An 18,326-nucleotide genomic window follows, 5' to 3' on the forward strand; every position below is an offset into this window, starting at 1 on the left:
CGCCGCATGCTGTTGGAATGGCTTCAGGACGTCACCTGAAGACTCTCCACCGATGCTCCGCCCCCGATGGGCTGCATTCCCGACTGCTCAGGGACGTGTGGTCCCAGCTGTGCGGGAACCCGGCGCGGCGGCCGTGGACTGTGTCCAGCACTGCCACAGTTGGATGAGAGCCCTGCTGCTGGCCGGGGGGGGGGTCTTCCGCAAGGGCTGGGGGATTGGTGGGGGCTGGCCGGGGGGGTGGCGAGAGGGTGTCCAGGGTAGCACTATCTGGCAGGTCGGGTCTGCGCATGGCCGGCGCCATGTTGTACGGCGCGACTGCTGCAGGTCGTCGCCGTGCAGCGTGCGCGACCACGGACCGGCAATTCTCCAGCCGTTTATTTAATGGAGGCCGGGTATGTTACGTGGCGCGGCTGCTAGCCCCTCACCGGTCAATGCATTGGTGAGGTGGCGCCACCGATTTTGTCCACATTATACTCCACTGATTCTCTGCACTTTGCCTTAGAATCGGAGAATCTGGCCCCTTGTCTTTGTGTCATCATGGTAGCCAAGTTCAGCAGCCTATTTTATACTCAATTTCTACTCCTATTGAGGCCAATTTGAAGTACAAATTGGGAGAGATGTAAATTGGGCTGCTGTTGTCTCTTTGCCCATAATCATATAAAATCAAAATCTGTCCCTTTGGGTAATGTGGGGCACATGTGGGCACATCTTTAAACTTGATGTCCAGCCCATTTCATTGATAATTATTTCTGTTGATCTGCACAAAAGGAAAAGGAACAGGGTCTTCTAGACATGCTGAGTTGCTTACCAATTTCTGGCATCACAGAAGCGTAAGGTGCAACAATTCAGTGAAAATAACTAATACTGATTTACCGACATGGAAGTTTGGAAAATGCAAAACACTTTAAAATATAATTTTTCTGGGACGGCATGGTGGCGCAGTGGTTAGCAATGCTGCCTCTCGGCGCCGAGGACCCGGGTTCGATCCCGGTCCCGGGTCACTGTCCGTGTGGAGTTAGCGCATTCTCCCTGTGTCTGTGTGGGTCTCGCCCCCAAAACCCAAAGATGTGCAGGGGAGACGGATTGTAGGCGGATTGGCCACGCTAAAATTGCCCCTTAATTTCTGCTTCAGTCTCAACAAAGAGTCAAACAGGTTTCACACACACACAGCAAATATTTCAGCAAGTAATACAGATTTACCCCTCAGCCATGAACTGCCAACTACAGTTAATGCAGTGAACACTCACCACTGAAAGTGAAGCAAAGCACACAAGAACATACTGCAGTTACAGTTATACGCATGTTGCAAATGTTCGAATTACTGTGTAAAAGGGATACAATTAAACTGATCAAGTACCACAGGAAACTGCTGCGTTGGTGAAACTGGCAGGAGATGCTGGGGAGGGTAAGGAACCGTTGGATACTGGACAGACTGGGAAGAAGGCTGCATTGTCTGCACAGGCTGAGAAGGAAATTAATCACGAAGGTCAGACATAGAAAATACAATTCAGAGATATACAAAGAACAGAAAATCAAAGGAAACAAAAAAAATCACATTTCCCAGTTTTAAGATATGAAGAAGTGATAGCTCTTTGTATTGATTAGTACGCATTATTATACATGACACATATTTCAACAAAGTCAACATTTAATGACTGAGCAAAACTGCAGATTGATCTGGAAGTAGAAAGCGTAGAGATTAAAGAAGAAAAAGAGGGAAAAAAAGCCTCAGCTAAAATATTTAATTTTATTTGAATTTGATTCAGGTCGAGCAGTGGAGTAAACAAAGTAGGTCCTGAATCTTTGCTGACGTTGAAACAAATGCGGTTCTGGTGTAGGAGATTCCGGGTAGAAATTCACCTTGGGCAATTGGACAAAACAGATTGCGGCAGATCTACCACTTATTGTACAAGGTGCCTGATATTCAGTTCCATTGCAACCAATGGAATGAAGGGCACGATTCAGCGGTCTCAAAAGTTAAAGTCCGTTGGCACTCGGAGCGGCGCCAGGTGCAAGTCTTGCTCCTTAACCAGGCAAATTTATGCATGGTGGAGAACCCGCTGGATTCCATCAGAATTCCAGTTTCGGACCTCCCTTTTGACGAGCAGCCTGATCACAAAGACCGGAGTCAAACCTCTCCTCCGTATGACGTAAATCCTGCCTGCCTCTCCACTGACATGGAGGGGCATCCTCACCCACCACAGGAATAACGGGTCAACGCCCCCTACTCCACACTCGCATGAGAGTGACCCTGACCCCTTCATCACAATGTTTATTTATAGTTTTGCGATGATTGACAGCTCCTCACCGCATCAAATGAGCTATGTGGTTTCACTTTGTCTTTTCTCACAGCAGAAAGTACTTGGCTCCTTTGATGTGGTGAGGAATTGTCAATCATAGCAAGTGTTTAAGGGAAAGATAAATAAACAATCCACGAATCAGCTGTTTCTGAACCATTAAATTGTCAATCACAGGCTAGTGAAAGGTATTGGAAGCCTTTTTGAGTGTTGCGGGCTTTCAAGTTCATTCCCTAGATCAACCCGTCCCCCACAGCCCACACCCACTCAACCCCCAGGACCCATGGGGAACCCCATCTAGCCCTGGCAATAGCAGAGGGCACATTGTATGTACCTTGACCCCATTGCCCCCCCCCCCCCCTCCCCCCCCCGACCCAACCCTTAGGCTCCAGCAATCCAGGGCTGCATTTGGCCCAACTCACACCAAAGCCTGCTTGGTGGATTTGCTGATTTGGGGGTCAGAACAACACGGTAGGTGGGTGTGAATCAGGCCTCAAGCCCATTAATTGGGTACTTATCATGAATTTACATTTTTCCGTGGCACAGAGCGTGTCGCATACTACAGCTGTCAGCAGGGAAGTGGAGAATGGCAAACGGTCTGGCGCCCGGCGGCGATACTGGTTTTCTCCCGACGCTCCATTCTCTGCCCAATAAGGATTCCCAATCGCGGCGGCGGGAAACGGAGAATCCCAGCCTTTGCTTATGAAAGACAGTAGATCGGAAATCACCCATTCTGCATGGCTGGCCAAGAGGAAGTTCCAGTTTGTTTGAAAACACGGGCCTCTGTGACACCAAGGGTGCCATTTTGGTACAAAAATGCCATCCATCTGTACTCACATTTGGCGCAGTGCACATTTAATGCCATCTTGGTGAGGACGGGCGTGTACAGCATAGGGAAGATTGTGACGTCAGTCAATGCATAAAGTTGATTTGGTGCCAGTTCACTCATTTTTGCCCACTGAACACACTCTCTTAAATACCTCCAGCGGAACGCGAGATCAGCACCAGGAAGCATTTTTCAAAGTAATCATTAACCATGTTAGATTAGTTGCTGATTAATTTATAACAGCTCTGTTTGATTTTGAAGAGGTGCTTGGTTGTTTCCAAAGTTGTTTAGAGTTGGTGGAGTCGAGTGAAGGTAGCGCAGCTTGCGGAAAAGATCTTGCTTCTGACTATAAAAGTTTTGCTCATACCACTTGCTCCCCCGTCTTGCTACAGCTGTTATCCCCTTTTTCTGCACCATGACAAGACAAGCTTCTCAGAGAGGGAGGAGGTCTCCGAGCAGGAGGCCTTATCCACTTAGAGTCTCCTGGGTAACATGTCTCTTACCTCTACCTTAGAACGGAGCAGTGTGCCTGCGATCTGCATTTCACGAAGGAGGTATTCGCGGAACTTGTCATCGGATTTGCGGCCTCAGAGCAGCACAATGGCACTGCTGCCAGAGGCTTTGAAAATGACGATGGCCTTGGATTTCTTCACATTGGAATTTTTCCAGGCTGCAGCAAGCAATGTCTCTACTGAATCAGAGAGGTAAGACAGATTCTCTTTATGCAGGAAGGGGGAGTTCATAGTATTCTCTCTTGAGTTGGGATAGCGGGTTTCTCCATGGAATAGCAAACCATTGGCTCTGAATTTAAATACTGAGATGCACCGGAATATCAAAAATTACTCCTTGATAAATATGTTGTTGGTGTCTAACTGTGGTCAGCATATCATGTTGGTGAATGCCTGCAATCCAGGCAACAGCAATGGGCCAATCTCCGGTTCCCTCAGTATTTAAGCCACCGTGTCAAACCAGAGGTTGGTTGCTGGATGACATGTGATATCCATTTAACAATTGGCTCTGCTTTGCAACCCAACCACACATAGCTAGCAGGTATATAATGAGAGCCATGCTGCCGCACAAAACATCATGGTGGACACCATTTGAGAACTGAAGCCTGGACCACCCTGGAGGGGCCCTGCTGTACTCGCTGGAGTGTGTGCTCCGATTCCTGGTGGTCTATGCTAGTGTCACAATCTGCCAGGAGGACACAGCACTTGCCATCAGGGATATGGTGAGCAGCTCAAGGGTGGAAGGAGGAGGAAGAATGAAGCAGGTGGGAGGAAATAACAAACATAACCTTTTCCAGCCAGACAGCCATTAGTCCTTCATCTGATCATAGTTCCACTGAACACAAATCCACATTACCCAACAGCTAAACACCTGACTCTCTCTCAGTTACAGAGCATTACACCAGTCTCTCGGTCACAATCTTGAAATAAACGTAACTACAAGTCAAAAATTTCAAGCCAACTTAATCGAACAAACTATCCAATATTCCATACAGAAGTCAACAAATGACCCTTGTGTACTCCTGTAGTTCCTGTCATGTAGAATCCAGGGGAACTGAATTGGGAGAAGCAATTGAAATCCTGCGAGGTGGACTGTGGCTTTTACTATCCGAGTTGAAGAAATTAAGGAGATAATTCCCAGATTTGATCTTTGAAAGCTAATTCTGGAATCCGTTGTGTGAGGTACAGAGTTTCAGTGAGATTGGGTGACTCACAGTATTTACTAAGGTCTGGATGAGTTGTTGAAAAATCTATGGACTCTGTCTAGGGCGCATCTGTCATTTATTGTGCAGCGTGGTGCGTTCGGCCACATTTTGCTTGTTCATTCACATGTACCTCATACTTACCCTGAATGCTAAATTAGAAGATAGATTATGTAAATTATTTTATCTTTCTGACCTTGTTGCAAAGTTTATTTTAATTTGTTCAAAACCTGTGGCATCGTATGGCTTTATTCACTGACAAGTATGTTGAATTTCAAACTTTGTATAAACAAAATTTTATTGGTCATTAACCAGGTCCCTGCTCTGCACAAAGACTTGTGCTGAGTTGGGAGCAGATTCCTCCCATGCTCCTTGACAGTGGTATCAAGATTACTAGCTGTACTGCTAACGCACCAAATATTTCATCATGAATGTCCATCAGACATTTTCTGTAGGCCACTTCATTGAAATCTTATCCGACTTCTCTCCAGCAGAACCCGAGTGCAACCTTTGCCCTCTGGCAAGCTGGCACACGTTATTTTTTCCTCTTGTCCTGACTGCAAGCTACTCATGCCCAATAACTCACCACGAGCTGATCCTGCCTCTACTCTCTAAAGTACATGCAGTGCCAGGATCGGAGTTGGCTGCAGTGAGTGTCCTACTCCTCTTTGATTTCACACTCCCAAACGAGTGCGTGACTGTTCTTGGGTATCTGAAAGGATAAATGCACAAGGGTTGGCTGAAGCAAGTGAGAGAAAGCCAGAGATGCATTATTACAACATCTGCAGCTTCGAGCTCAGAGGAAATTGCGGGATGAGGAGGAATTGTGATCTGAGATGGTGAATCATGTAGGGGCAGAGCGTGATTTCCTTTTAGTGTTGCCACTTGCCATGACCTCAGTCTTGGCCGTTCTAATGATGGCTAACACAATGTTCTTCACGAGGCTGAGGACATACAGATGTGTCTGTCCTCCACCAGTTGCAGTATGCTATCTTGTCCTGCAAAAGAGAGGGTCAGAAGTGAGTGTGGTGCAATGTGTTTCGGCGATGTCTTTGCCATAGCTGAATAGCTGACAGCGAGTGCAAGCGGAGAGATATGGATTTGAGGTTTGCAACAGTGCAAGTGTGTGAGGGTGAGCTAAGGCTGCGTATGTGAGGTCTGAGTTGTGCTTCATAGAGGCTGCTGATGGCTAAGTGTGAATTTTGATTTGATTTGATTTATTGTCTCATGTATCGAAGTACAGTGAAAAGTATTTTTCTGTAGCTGAGGGAACATATACAGTACGTACATAGTAGAAAAAAGAATAATCAACAGAGAACATTGACAAATGGTACATCGACAGTGATTGGTTACAATGCAGAACAAGGGGCCGAACAAAGCAAATACATGTGCAAGAGCAGCATAGGGGTCGTGAATAGTGTTCTTACAGGGAAGAGATCAGTCCGAGGGGGTAGTCTTGTAGCTGTGGTGAAGAAGCTATTCATATGTCTGGATGTGTGGGTTTTCAGACTTCTGTACCTTCTGCCTGATGGAAGGGTCTGGAAGAAGGCAATGCCTGGGTGGGAGGGGTCTCTGATAATGCTGTCTGCCTTCCTGAGGCAGCGGGAGGTGTAGACAGAATCAATGTGAGGGTGGCAAACTTGTGTGATGCGTTGGGCTGAGTTCACCACACTCTGCAGTTTGTTGCGATCTTGGACCGAGCAGTTGCCATACCAGGCTGTGATGGAGCTGGATAGGATACTCTCTACCGCACATCTGCAGAAGTTTGTGAGAGTCGATGCAGACATGTCAAATTTCTTTGGCTTCCCTAGGAAGTAGAGATGTTGTTGGGCTTTTTTGACTGTTGCGTCAACCTGAGTGGATCAGGACAGACTGTTGGTGATGGTGACCCCCAGGAATTTAAAGCTATCGACTATCTCCACTTCGGAGCCATTGATGTAGACGGAAGTGTATGTCGTGCTACGCTTCCTGAAGTCGAGGCAGTTCCTTGGCCTTTCCAACATTTAGAGAGAGGTTGTTTTCGGTATACCAGGAAACCAAGTGATTTATCTCCCTCCTGTAGTATAATTCGTCGTTGTTTGAGATACGGCCTACCAATGTCGTATCATTTGCAAACTTATAGATTGAGTTGGAGTTCAATCTTACCACAAAGTTATGTGTGTATAGGGAGTACAGTAGACGGCTGAGCACACATCCATGCGGGGCCCCGGTGTTGAGGACTATTGTGGAGGGGGTGCTGTTGCCTATCCTGACAGATTGCGGTCTGTTGGTCAGGAAGTCGAGGATCCAGATGCACAGGGAGGGGTCAAGTCCAAGATTGCGGAGTTTGGTTATTAGTCTTGTCGGGATAATGGTGTTGAAGGCGGAGCTATAGTCGGTGAACAGCAGTGTTACATAGCTGTCCTTGTTGTTGAGGTGTTCGAGTGTTGATTGTAGAGCCAGGGAGATAGCATCTGCTATCTGATAGCATCTGCTGTGGACCTGTTGCAGTGATAGGCAAACTTCAGTGATCCGTCTCATGACTAGCCGCTCTAAACATTTTATGATAACAGACATCAGGGCCACCGGTCGGTAGTCATTGAGGCAGGCTACCTTGTTCTTCTTTGGTACTGGTATTATGATGGTCTTCTTGAAGGGTGTGGGGACTTCAGAGCGGAGGAGTGAGGTGGTGAAGATAGCTGGTGGTGAAGAATTGTGGTGAATGCAACAGTGTGCGAGTCTAGTGATTCATTTGTAAAGATGCATATACTGACCTTGATCACTCATCTGAGATCACTGAACTTCTTTCTGCACTCACTCAGGTCCTTGGGGCTAGACTGTTGGTATGGACCCTGATGTCTACCTGCTTCCACTGCCTTCTTAATGTCTTTCTGGAGGGTTTTCTGGACTCTGCGGAGACTGAATCTCTCTCTCTCCTGTCCACCTCCTACACTAGAGCCCCCAATGCACATGAGAAAATCCTGGAACTTGCTTTCTGTCCTTTTACACAATTTCCACTCTTCGTGTTGCTCTGTAACCAGAATGCATCTTACTTTTAAGACAAATTTTATGTGGCCGCAGGATTGCATGAACTGGAACCCCCAGCTGAAACGTGGTTGCTCAGCAATGCTAAGTGCTGGATGGTAGACTACTATCATTTTAAATTAGCAGTCAGCATGAAATTTGCAATCCGCCTGAATTGTAAAAAAATGGCTGTGGGTTGATTTCACATTGCAATCACCTATTTTCTGTCCTTATTCATTATTACCCCTCCCCCCCACTCCCTCCAAAGACTCTCACCACACTGTCTCTGCACTTGAAAATCCCAACAGGATAAGAAATCCTGTGCGTGGAGGGCGACTGTATTTGTGCAGTAACCACAGGTTGATCTGGTAGGTATACAAAATGTTGTGTTTGGCTTACCTGTGGAACCAGATGACTGGGCATCTGCTGCTGCTGTTGCTGCTGCTGATGTGGCTGTGAAGCAGGCTGCTGTGGAGCCTGTCCAGGAAGTTGACTTCTAATTGATTGTGGGCCACCAGGGGGATTGTAAATTGCGGGTGTTCCATCAGGATTCACAAAGGGTTGACCTGCAAAAGGCAATGCGGAAGTCAATAAATCCAACCTAGAGTGGTTAGCACAGTTGCTTAACAGTTCCAGGGTCCCAGGTTCAATTCCCAGTTTGGGTCACTGGGCGGAGTCTGCATGTTCTGCCCGTGTCTACGTGGGTTTCCTCCGGGTGCTCCGTTTTCCCCCCACAGTCCAAAGATGTGCAGGTTAGGTGGATTGGCCATGTTAAAATTGCCCTTAAGTTAGGTGGGGTTACTGGTTCACGGGGATAGGGTGGGGGTGAGGGCTTAAGTGGGGTGCTCTTTCCAAGAGCCGTTGCAGACCCGATGGGCCAAATAGACTCCTTCTGCACTGTAAATTCTATGATCTATGAACCCCCACCCCACCCCCACAACGAGCCAGTGGCTGGCACACCGCACACACCCCCAGCATAATACCACAATTGTACTCCTGAATACCCTGGTATCTACCAGCACAGGCCGTCCATGCCCAGCAGCGGTGCCCACGCCTATGGCCTGCCATCGACCCTTCCCCTTACAAACCCAATGCATGAAGTGTGCAACTCACAATGCCCTCCCTTTGTATCCACAGAAGAAGTTGGCACATAACAGGTGGGAAACGGCCCAGAGAAGTGGCAGGGTGCCTGACATCAGAGTCCCCACTCCCTATGAGGAAAGGGCCCTGGAGGTCACATGGGTGTCCAAGGACAGATTGGACACCGACACCGAGGATGGCCTGCGCCGCAAAGGTGAGGATACATCGACCCTACCCAGACGACCTGTTGCAAGTCAGTTCATGTCAGACATAATGATCATTCTCTCTCACTGACCACATTTCATTCTCCCGCAAGATATCTATTGGACGGTGCCGGCCTGCCTGCACCCCCCCCCCCCCCCCCCATTCTCCCCCCCCCCCCCCCCACCCACACCCACACACCCCCCATCCCCCCAACCACCTTCCAAGAAAACACTCCAGATGAGAGCTCCAGGGTGCCACCATCGAGATGTCACAGCTATCAACCCACCTTCCACCAATGCAGAGACACACACCTCAATGGGACATTAATGGACAGGCTTCTGGGGCACATTTTGGTGAGCACCAAACAGACGCTGATACACATCAGGTGGAAGCAGGAACATCTATGTGGGGCAGCAGTCGGAGATCTGCAGGATCCCAGGACCCAGCTTGGTCCCAGTCAGATGTTGAGGCTCTGGGAAAGGTTATCCCGAAGGTGATGCAGGCTGTTAGAGTCAGGAGGGAATGTCAGCGAAATTGCAGCAGTTGCATAGGTGATTAGAGGAGTTCTAAAGGCTATGAGTGTTGGAGATGGAGCCGGCAATGCCTGGTACCGAGGTCAAACTGCTCGAGTGGCGACCGCAGTTGAATGCCGGCAGCATGCTCACTCCAGCCCCAGACTCCCTTACACATTGGTGCTGGATCTGGCTCGCATGAGGCATAGCCACGTGCAGGTGATAGGCATGAGCACGGTATCAGCAAAAAGACAGGAGTCACAATGGCGTAGATTGAGGAGCACTAGATCTGACCTCACAGTGGGTTATCCTCATCCTCCTGCCTCGACTAATGACCCACTGACAGTGTTGGCACAGGCCCATCACCCTGGGGTGATGTTACACAGATACTGGGAGGCTGGAGCAGCATAGTGCGGGCAGAATGGAGGGGGGAATGGGTGGGAAGGGGGGGGATGACAAACAAAGCCCCGTCCTGTCAGTAGTTGGCGAGGTTGAGGGTCTCTTTTGTCCTTGGGGCATGCTGGATCCTTGCTACTGCCTGCCGTCCATCCTCCGACTGTTCATGCGGGTCCTCCCCGGGCTCGTCCTTCAGCTCCTTCCTAGTCTGGCTCCTTCCTAGTCTGGCTCCTTCTCGCCCTCCTCCTCAGACGAGGCACATGTCCCTCCTCCTCCACCTCCAGCACAATGCTCTGTGCTGTGTCAGGTTGTGGAGGGCACAACACACCATCACAAAGCGAGTGACCGTCGGGGGGGTGTGTACTTCAGTGCACCACCAGAGTGGCCAAGGCATCGTAACCGCATATTGAACAGTCTGATGCACCGCTCAATGACAACATGGGTACCAACATGGACCTGGTTATACCGGGTCTGAGCATCGGTCTCCAGCCTCTGTACTGGTGTCATGAGCCAGGACCTCAGTGGGTACCCCTTATTCTCCAAAAACTAACCTGTCATCCAGAGCTGGTGCTCGAAGACGGCATTAATCTCAGGAGTGTTCCAGGATGTAGCTGTCATGCACACTACCTGGGAAGCGTGCATACACGTGCACGATCCAGAGGTGGTAGTCGCACACGAGTTGAACATTCAGGGAGTGGAATGCCTTCCTGTTAATCCGGCACATGCAAGGCAGCATGCATGCCATTAATTACCTGGGGCATCCCAGCAACGGCAGAGAATCCTGCTCTCCAGTCAGCCTGATGGGCTTGGTTCAGCTTGAAGTTTATATAGTCTGATGCCTAAGCAAACAGAGCATCCGGGATTTCACGGTTAGATCATGGGGGCCGGTAGATAGGACATCCGTCCCGTTAATGATATGGAGATTGCCCTAAATGGGCGTTAAGGTTGATTGGAACCTCACTATGTCTAGGCAGGATCTGGAAACTGATCAGGGCCCGGCGTGGATCCCAATTTTGACCTATCCCGCAATCTAACCGGCTCGCACTGAACAGCATAGGGTGCAATGTGGCCATAGATCATACCCCGTGTTTTGATTTAGGATTGGCAGTCAAATGTAGTTTTGGCTTGTCAATAATTTTGTGCACAGAGAAAATTCTCGCTTCATTTTAAAGGTATTTGGCTTGGATTAGAATTGAGATCGGAGGCGGCCGGAAGCGAAAAATGGCCTAACGTGATAATAATGTGATGTCAGCATGTAAGATTTTGTACATAAGATGCACAAATAAATGATTTCAATATATTCTAAATCAGTGAAGAATGTTCAGGAATTGATGCTGACACCTGTGAGGTCAGTTGAAATAGGGCGCTCACACTTGAAGCTCAGGTGTCCTTCATAGGCATTTCATCTGTTATGTTTTCTACATTCTGCTTCATCAATGACCTCCCATCAATCATAAGGTCAGAAGTGGGGATGTTTGCGGATGACTGCACAATGTTCGGCACCATTTGTGACTCCTCGGATAATGAAACAGTCCATGTCTAAATGCAGCAAGACCTGGATGACAAGTGGCAAGTTATATTCGCACCACACAAGTGTCAGCCAATGATCATCTTCTACAAGAGAGGATCTAACTATCGCCCCTTCACATTCAATGGCATTACCATTGTTGAATCCCCCACAATCAACATCCTGGGGGGCTTACCATTGATCAGAAACTGAACTGTACTCGCCATGTTAATACTGTCACTACCAGGGCAGATCAAGGCCAGGAATCCTATGGTCAGTAACTCACCTCCTGCCACCATCTACAAGACTCAAGTCAGGAATGTAATGGAATACTCTCCACTTGTCTGGATGAGTGCAGCTTCAACAACGCTCAAGAAGCTCAAAACCTTTCAGGATAAAGTAGCCCGCTTGATTGCTACCCCTTCCACAAATATTCAAGCCCTCCACCACCGATGAACAGTGCCAGCCATGTGTACCATCTACAAGATGCACTGCAGTACCTCACCAAGGTTCCCGAGACAGCACCTTCCAAATCCACGACCACTACCATCTAGAAAGACAAGAGCAGCAGATATCTGGGAACCCCACCACCTGGAGGTCCTCCTCCAAGTCACGCACCACCCTGACTTGGAAATATATAGCCGTTCCTTCACTACTGCTGGGGAAACATCCTGGAACTCCCTCCCTCACAGCACAGTGGTTGTACCTACACCGCAAGAACTGCAGCGGTTCCAGAAGGCAGCTTACCACCACCTTCTGAAGGGCAACTAGGGAAGGGCAATAAATGCTGGCCTAACAGTGACGCCCACAACCCGTAAATTAATAAAAAAATGAGTTGTTTGCAAGTTCCAATTGCTTTGTTATAGAATCCCCATTGAAGCATTTGGGTGGGTGGTTAGATAGCTCTTTAAACTCTGTGGGTGTTCTACTCCAGCAGCAGCACGCCTTTTCCTCTTCTCCATTCCTCTACCCCACCAACTCAAAAGATACACTCAAGGTCAAAAGAGATATTGCAAAAACTCAATTCTAATATGAGACATGTAAGGGGGCATCCATTACTATCATTTTCTCAAGAGAATCAAAGAGGGGTTTAATACACACATGCAAAATGCATAAAGCATAGTTACATTTTATTTAGAAAAAGTTTTTCAATCAGTTAATAATGATTGCTACTCTTTACATTTCTTGTGAAAAAAGAACAATTATGGATGGCTCCTAATTTCTGGATTTTGATTAGCCTTGAGCTATAGTAACAGTTGCACTCACCTGTGTGTGGATTTAACAGAATGCTGCCAGGTGGTATACCTGTAGCTTCCAAAGGAAGCAAAATGTAGCTGGTGCTTGTAGGTGCCACCTGTCCACCCATTCCACCATCTGAGTAAGAGACGGAGCCCGTGGAGTTGACTGATGCCGGGACAACATTTGTACTCTGTAGTGGCTGATGGTTCCGTGACAATGAACCTGAGGAGCCTGCACTACTGGAAGACTCTGAACCTGGAGAATGAATAACAATCATCAAAATTTACTTGCCAGAAACACATCTTTCTGCACATGTATTAATTACTTCTTCCCTGGCAGAATTAAACATTTTCCTAAAACTGAATGTCAGAGCCCCGCTCTCTTGCATATTGTTACTGTATCAGGTGAGTTTGATTTTTCAGAGGAACAGGGGAGGACCATTTAGATGTTTGTGGCTTTTCCATCATTAAGTGAAATTATGATTGACCCACCCAGATACCTGCCTTTGTCCCGAATCCTTTGCAATGACAAAAGCTATCAATCCCAGTTTGAAAAAAAAAAGATTTAGCATCAATTGATAGTTGCAAGGGCAGCACGGTGGCCTAGTGGTTAGCACAGCTGCCTCACGGCGCTGAGGTCCCAGGTTCGATCCTGGCTCTGGGTCACTGTCCGTGTGGAGTTTGCACATTCTCCTCGTGTCTGCGTGGGTTTCACCCCACAACCCAAAAATTGGCCACACTAAATTGCCCCTTAATTGGAAAAAATAATTGGGTACTCTAAACTTATTAAAAAAAAATTTTTTTTTAATTGATAGTTGCAGACACGAGTTCCAAACTTCTAAGCCAGTCGAAGTATGTTGTCCTTATTTCACAGTATGAGAGTCCTCAGCCAGCAGAAATACTTTCTCTCTATCTTACCTGTTTCCTTTAATAACCTCAATCATAGTACTTCAGCCTTCTAAATGCAAGGGGATACAAGCATAGCTTGTGTAATCTCTCCTCAAAATCCAACCCTTGGTCTCCACGTATCATTCTAGCAAATCTAAGCTAAACTCCCATTATCATAAAATTTATAGTGCAGAAGGAGGCCATTCAGCCCATCGAATCTGCACCGGCATTGGAAAGAGCACCGCACCTCCGCACAGACAGTGACCCACGCCAGAATCGAAGCTGGGACCCTAGAGCTGTAAAGCAACTGTGCTATCCACTGTGCTACCGTGATCCCCATCATACTATGGCCAATAGGGCAACACGGTAACATTGTGGATAGCACAATGGCTTCACAGCTCCAGGGTCCCAGGTTCGATTCCGGCTTGGGTCACTGTCTGTGCGGAGTCTGCGCATCCTCCCTGTGTGTGTGCGTGGGTTTCCTCCGGGTCCTCCGGTTTCCTCCCACAGTCCAAAGATGTGCAGGTTAGGTGGATTGGCCATGATAAATTGCCCTTAGTGTCCAAAATTGCCCTTAGTGTTGGGTGGGGTTACTGGGTTATGGGGATACGGTGGAGGTGTTGACCTTGAGTAGGGTGCTCTTTCCAAGAGCCGGTGCAGACTCGATGGGCCGAATGGCCTCCTTCTGCACTGTAAATTCTATGATTTAAAAAAAAGAACCAGGAGTAGGTAACTCAGCCCTTCAAGCCAAGTTGAGGCGATTGGGGCATCCCATGCGCGCCGGCCCTGGTACACATGTTGTGCGGCCTCCTGCTTCCCCTCCCTTGCCCTGCCCATATTGGCCATCCTGAATTGGTGTCCCGGTTTATAGGAGCAGCACGGTAGCATGGTGGTTAGCATAAATGCTTCACAGCTCCAGGGTCCCAGGTTCGATTCGCGGAGGGTCACTGTCTGTGCGGAGTCTGCACGTCCTCCCCGTGTGTGCGTGGGTTTCCTCGGGGTGCTCCGGTTTCCTCCCACAGTCCAAAGATGTGCGGGTTAGGTGGATTGGCCATGCTAAATTGCCCGTAGTGTCCTAAAAAGTAAGGTTAAGGGGGGGGTTGTTGGGTTACGGGTATAGGGTGGATACGTGGGTTTGAGTAGGGTGATCATTGCTCGGCACAACATCGAGGGCCGAAGGGCCTGTTCTGTGCTGTACTGTTCTATTCTATAAATATATCTTTCCAAATGTCGGGCCCTGGTTTAACTCAGTTAGCTTGGTAGGTGGTAGATTCAGAACGAGGCCAACAGCATGAGTTCAATTCCCACATTGGCTGAGGTTATTTATGAAGGCTCAACCTTGCCCCTCGCTGAGGTGTGGTAATCCTCAGGTTAGATCACCACCAATTAGCTCTCCCTGTCAAAGGGGAAAGAAGCCTATTGTCATCTACTATGGTAACTTTACTTTTTTTTACCTTGTGATGCTGATCTCTTCCTCAACTTTAAATACTGATACAAAAGTAATTATTCAACATATCGACCATTTCCTTATCTTCTTTAATAATATCACTGTCATCAATTTTCAAGGGGACCCATAATGTACCTGATGATGCTTTGCTCCAAACATAATTTTGAAACATTTTGAGTTGATTTTGATAACCATTGCAAATTTCTTTTCATACTCCTCTTTGTAGCCCTTACTCTCCATTTTATTTTGCTTTTCCTTGTACCTTTCCCAAGGATCAAAGCCCTTTTTCATTTCTGTATTCTTTTTCTTTTTGTTTAATGATGTCTCTTCATCATCCATGGCTATTTGCTTTTGTGGAAAGTACAGCTCTTAAAAACTTTGCGGTGTAAATGGCTTCCGTATCACATTAAAGCCTGTTTTCAAGCCCACCCCACTCTTGCACAGTGAAGCCTGAGGTAAATCAAGAATATTAATAGCTGTTTTATGTTTTTCCTTTTCATTAGGTACATTTTACATAGTATTACATAAGATATCTAGAACAGAAACAGACCATTCTGCCCAACCCTGCCAATGTCTCCACCCAAACCTCCTCCCATCTTTTCTCATCTAAATCTACCAATGGAACCAACTGTTCTGTTCACATATTTCTGTTCAGTTTTCTCTTAAATGCAACTATATTTGTTTCAACCCTGTGCTAGCATTCTTACCACTCTCTGAGCGAAGACATTTCTTCTAAATTCCTTATTGGATTTTGTGTGACAACTTTATATTGATGGTATTCAGTTATGCTCTTCCTGACGAGTGGAAATCTTTGGTTTATATCCACTCTAAAACCTTTCTTAATTTTAAACACTTCTATTTGGTCACTCCACGCCCTTGTTTTTTTAAGAGGAAGAGCATTGCCTGTCACTCCTTTCGTGAAATCCCTGGTATCATCCCTGTACAGCCTATATGAACCCACTCCCATAACTCTATAGTTTGTTTATTATATGGTGACCAGAAATACACATAGTAGTCTACGGCTGGTTTAGTTCAGTTAGCTAGACAGCTGGTTTGTGATGCAGAGTAAAACCAGCAGCGCGGGTTCAATTCCTGTACCGGCTGAGATTATTCATGAAGGCCCTCGCCTTCTCAACCGTGCCCCTCGCCTGAGGTGTGGCGATCCTCAGGTTAAATCACCACCAGTCAGCTCTCCCCCTCAAAAGGGGAAAAGAGCCCAGTCATTTGGGACTATGGTGACTTTACCTTTACTCTAAGGCCGGGATTCTCCGATCTTGTTCGCCCCGTCACCGCTGCCAACGAAGACGGAGAATATGGCGATTAGCCAATTCACCATTCACTGCAGCAGGACTGGAGAATCCGAGCTGTGGGTGAGGTTGGGGAATTCTGTCCTAATTGTGGTTTAACCAAGGTGCACTACAGGTTTAGTGTAACTTCCTTGCTTTTCAATTCTATCCCTCTTGAGAAAAAAAACAACTGCTTAATTTGGTTGCTTTTTTAATGTACTTCCTATCCTGTGGTGAAGCATTTAATGATTGATATATTTGTCCTTACTCTGAGATCCCGTTGTTCCTGTACTCCACCTGGACTTGCACCTTCCAAGTATTAAGTAACCTCCCTATTCTTCCTATCAAAATGTACACCCTCACTTTTATCCATGTTGAATTTCATCTATTAAATAATTTGCATATTCTGTAAGTTTATAAATGGCCCCTGTGATTTCTTGAACTCATTATAATCACAGTTCGATAAATGATTATGCATTATTAGGCTGTTAACTTAATTTGGCTAGTTACTCACTACTGAATCTAACATGGCATGTTCCATTTTGGCTCTTGGACATATTTTGCAGGAAATTATTCTGACTATACTCAGGAAATTCACTACTTTTCTGACATATGTCAGCTTCTCATTTGAATCCGTATAAAAGTCAATCCCCCCCGCCCTTGAAATCACCTGCCTTTGCTACATTCTTGCCCAACCTCAGCAGTTATACAATACCGTTTTAGAGCTTCTTCCAAAGCCTTTATGCACAACTCCCACCCGAGTCTTTTTTATTTCTTAATTCTGTTCATAACATTTCCATTGCCCGCTTACCTCTCATCATATCCTCATGCATCGTTAAAATGATTTCATTCTTAATCGCAAAAGTTTTTCCTCCCCTCTATCACAGAATCATAGAATTTACAGTGCAGAAGGAGGCCATTCAGCCCATCGAGTCTGCACCGGCTTTTGGAAAGAGCACACTACCCAAGGTCAACAACTCCACCCTATCCCCATAACCCAACCCAACACTAAGGGCAATTTTGGACACTAAGGGCAATTTATCATGGCCAATCCACCTAACCTGCACATCTTTGGACTGTGGGAAGAAACCAGAGCACCGGAGGAAACCCACGCACACACGGGGAGGATGTGCAGACTCCGCACAGACAGTGACCCAAGCCGGAATCGAACCTGGGACCCTGGAACTGTGAAGCGATTGTGCTATCCACAATGCTACTGTGCTGCCCCAATCTTTTCCTTTCCTGTACACCTTATTACCTGGTACATTCACTTTTCAGTTGTGACTATCTGTGTCTCTGTAATGACAATGATGTTATAAAGCCAAGCTGCATTTCCACCTACAATTTGTTTGGTATGCTCCATACATTTGTACACTTATGGGTACGCCATGAACCCTAATTGTCCTCTGCTCTTATCCTTTATTCACATATTTGTTATTTCTCTTTCCTCATCAAATTATTTCAAACTTCGAGTTTTCCCTTTTTCTTTTGCGCTTAAGGCACAATTCCTGACCGTTACTCCACTCTCTTTTTGGGGATTCTCCGGTTCCACTGAGGATAGGGTGCTGGAAATACCACTTATTGGCATATTTCAGATTTCCACCCAAGTTACGCCAGCAAACCTGGGGAAGGCACAAGGCGATTTGCCTCTGAGAAATATTCTGTCCAATCATAGAGAACGGTGGGACGTTCCCTATTCTACAATAGAGAGCAGAGACATCTTAATAGTTTTAAGAGTGAACAGGATTACAGTGTGATTCTCCAGTTAAAGGGAGTATCACTTGATGCTGAAGGAAGCTAATCATTACATTTGGCCGGCAAGCCTCATACAACTATTCCATTTGGCATCACTGCTGAAAAATACACCAGTTGTTCAAGAAACACAAGCACCCAAAGTTTGAATCTCATTTACTTTAAAAAGGGCTACCAAA

The 18,326-nt window shown here is 46.8% G+C and overlaps 1 protein-coding gene across 11 annotated transcripts in view; it reads right to left on the reverse strand.

The window, feature by feature from the left end:
* Positions 1–18,326, reverse strand: part of LOC119972708 (cAMP-regulated phosphoprotein 21-like) — a 503,944-nt gene that overhangs the window by 109,842 nt on the left and 375,776 nt on the right. For 9 of the 11 annotated variants that reach the window (XM_038809853.1, XM_038809854.1, XM_038809852.1 and 6 more), the window contains 3 exons: positions 12,803–13,030; positions 8,237–8,403; positions 1,358–1,462 (listed from right to left, as the gene is read on the reverse strand). In XM_038809853.1, the coding sequence (XP_038665781.1) occupies positions 1,358–1,462; positions 8,237–8,403; positions 12,803–13,030 (500 nt within the window). The remainder of the gene's footprint in view (positions 1–1,357; positions 1,463–8,236; positions 8,404–12,802; positions 13,031–18,326) is intronic. The other 2 variants (XM_038809860.1, XM_038809859.1) reach the window with 1 other exon arrangement.

This window comes from Scyliorhinus canicula, chromosome 10, assembly GCF_902713615.1.
Source record: "Scyliorhinus canicula chromosome 10, sScyCan1.1, whole genome shotgun sequence".
Classification (NCBI taxonomy): Eukaryota; Metazoa; Chordata; class Chondrichthyes; order Carcharhiniformes; family Scyliorhinidae; genus Scyliorhinus; species Scyliorhinus canicula.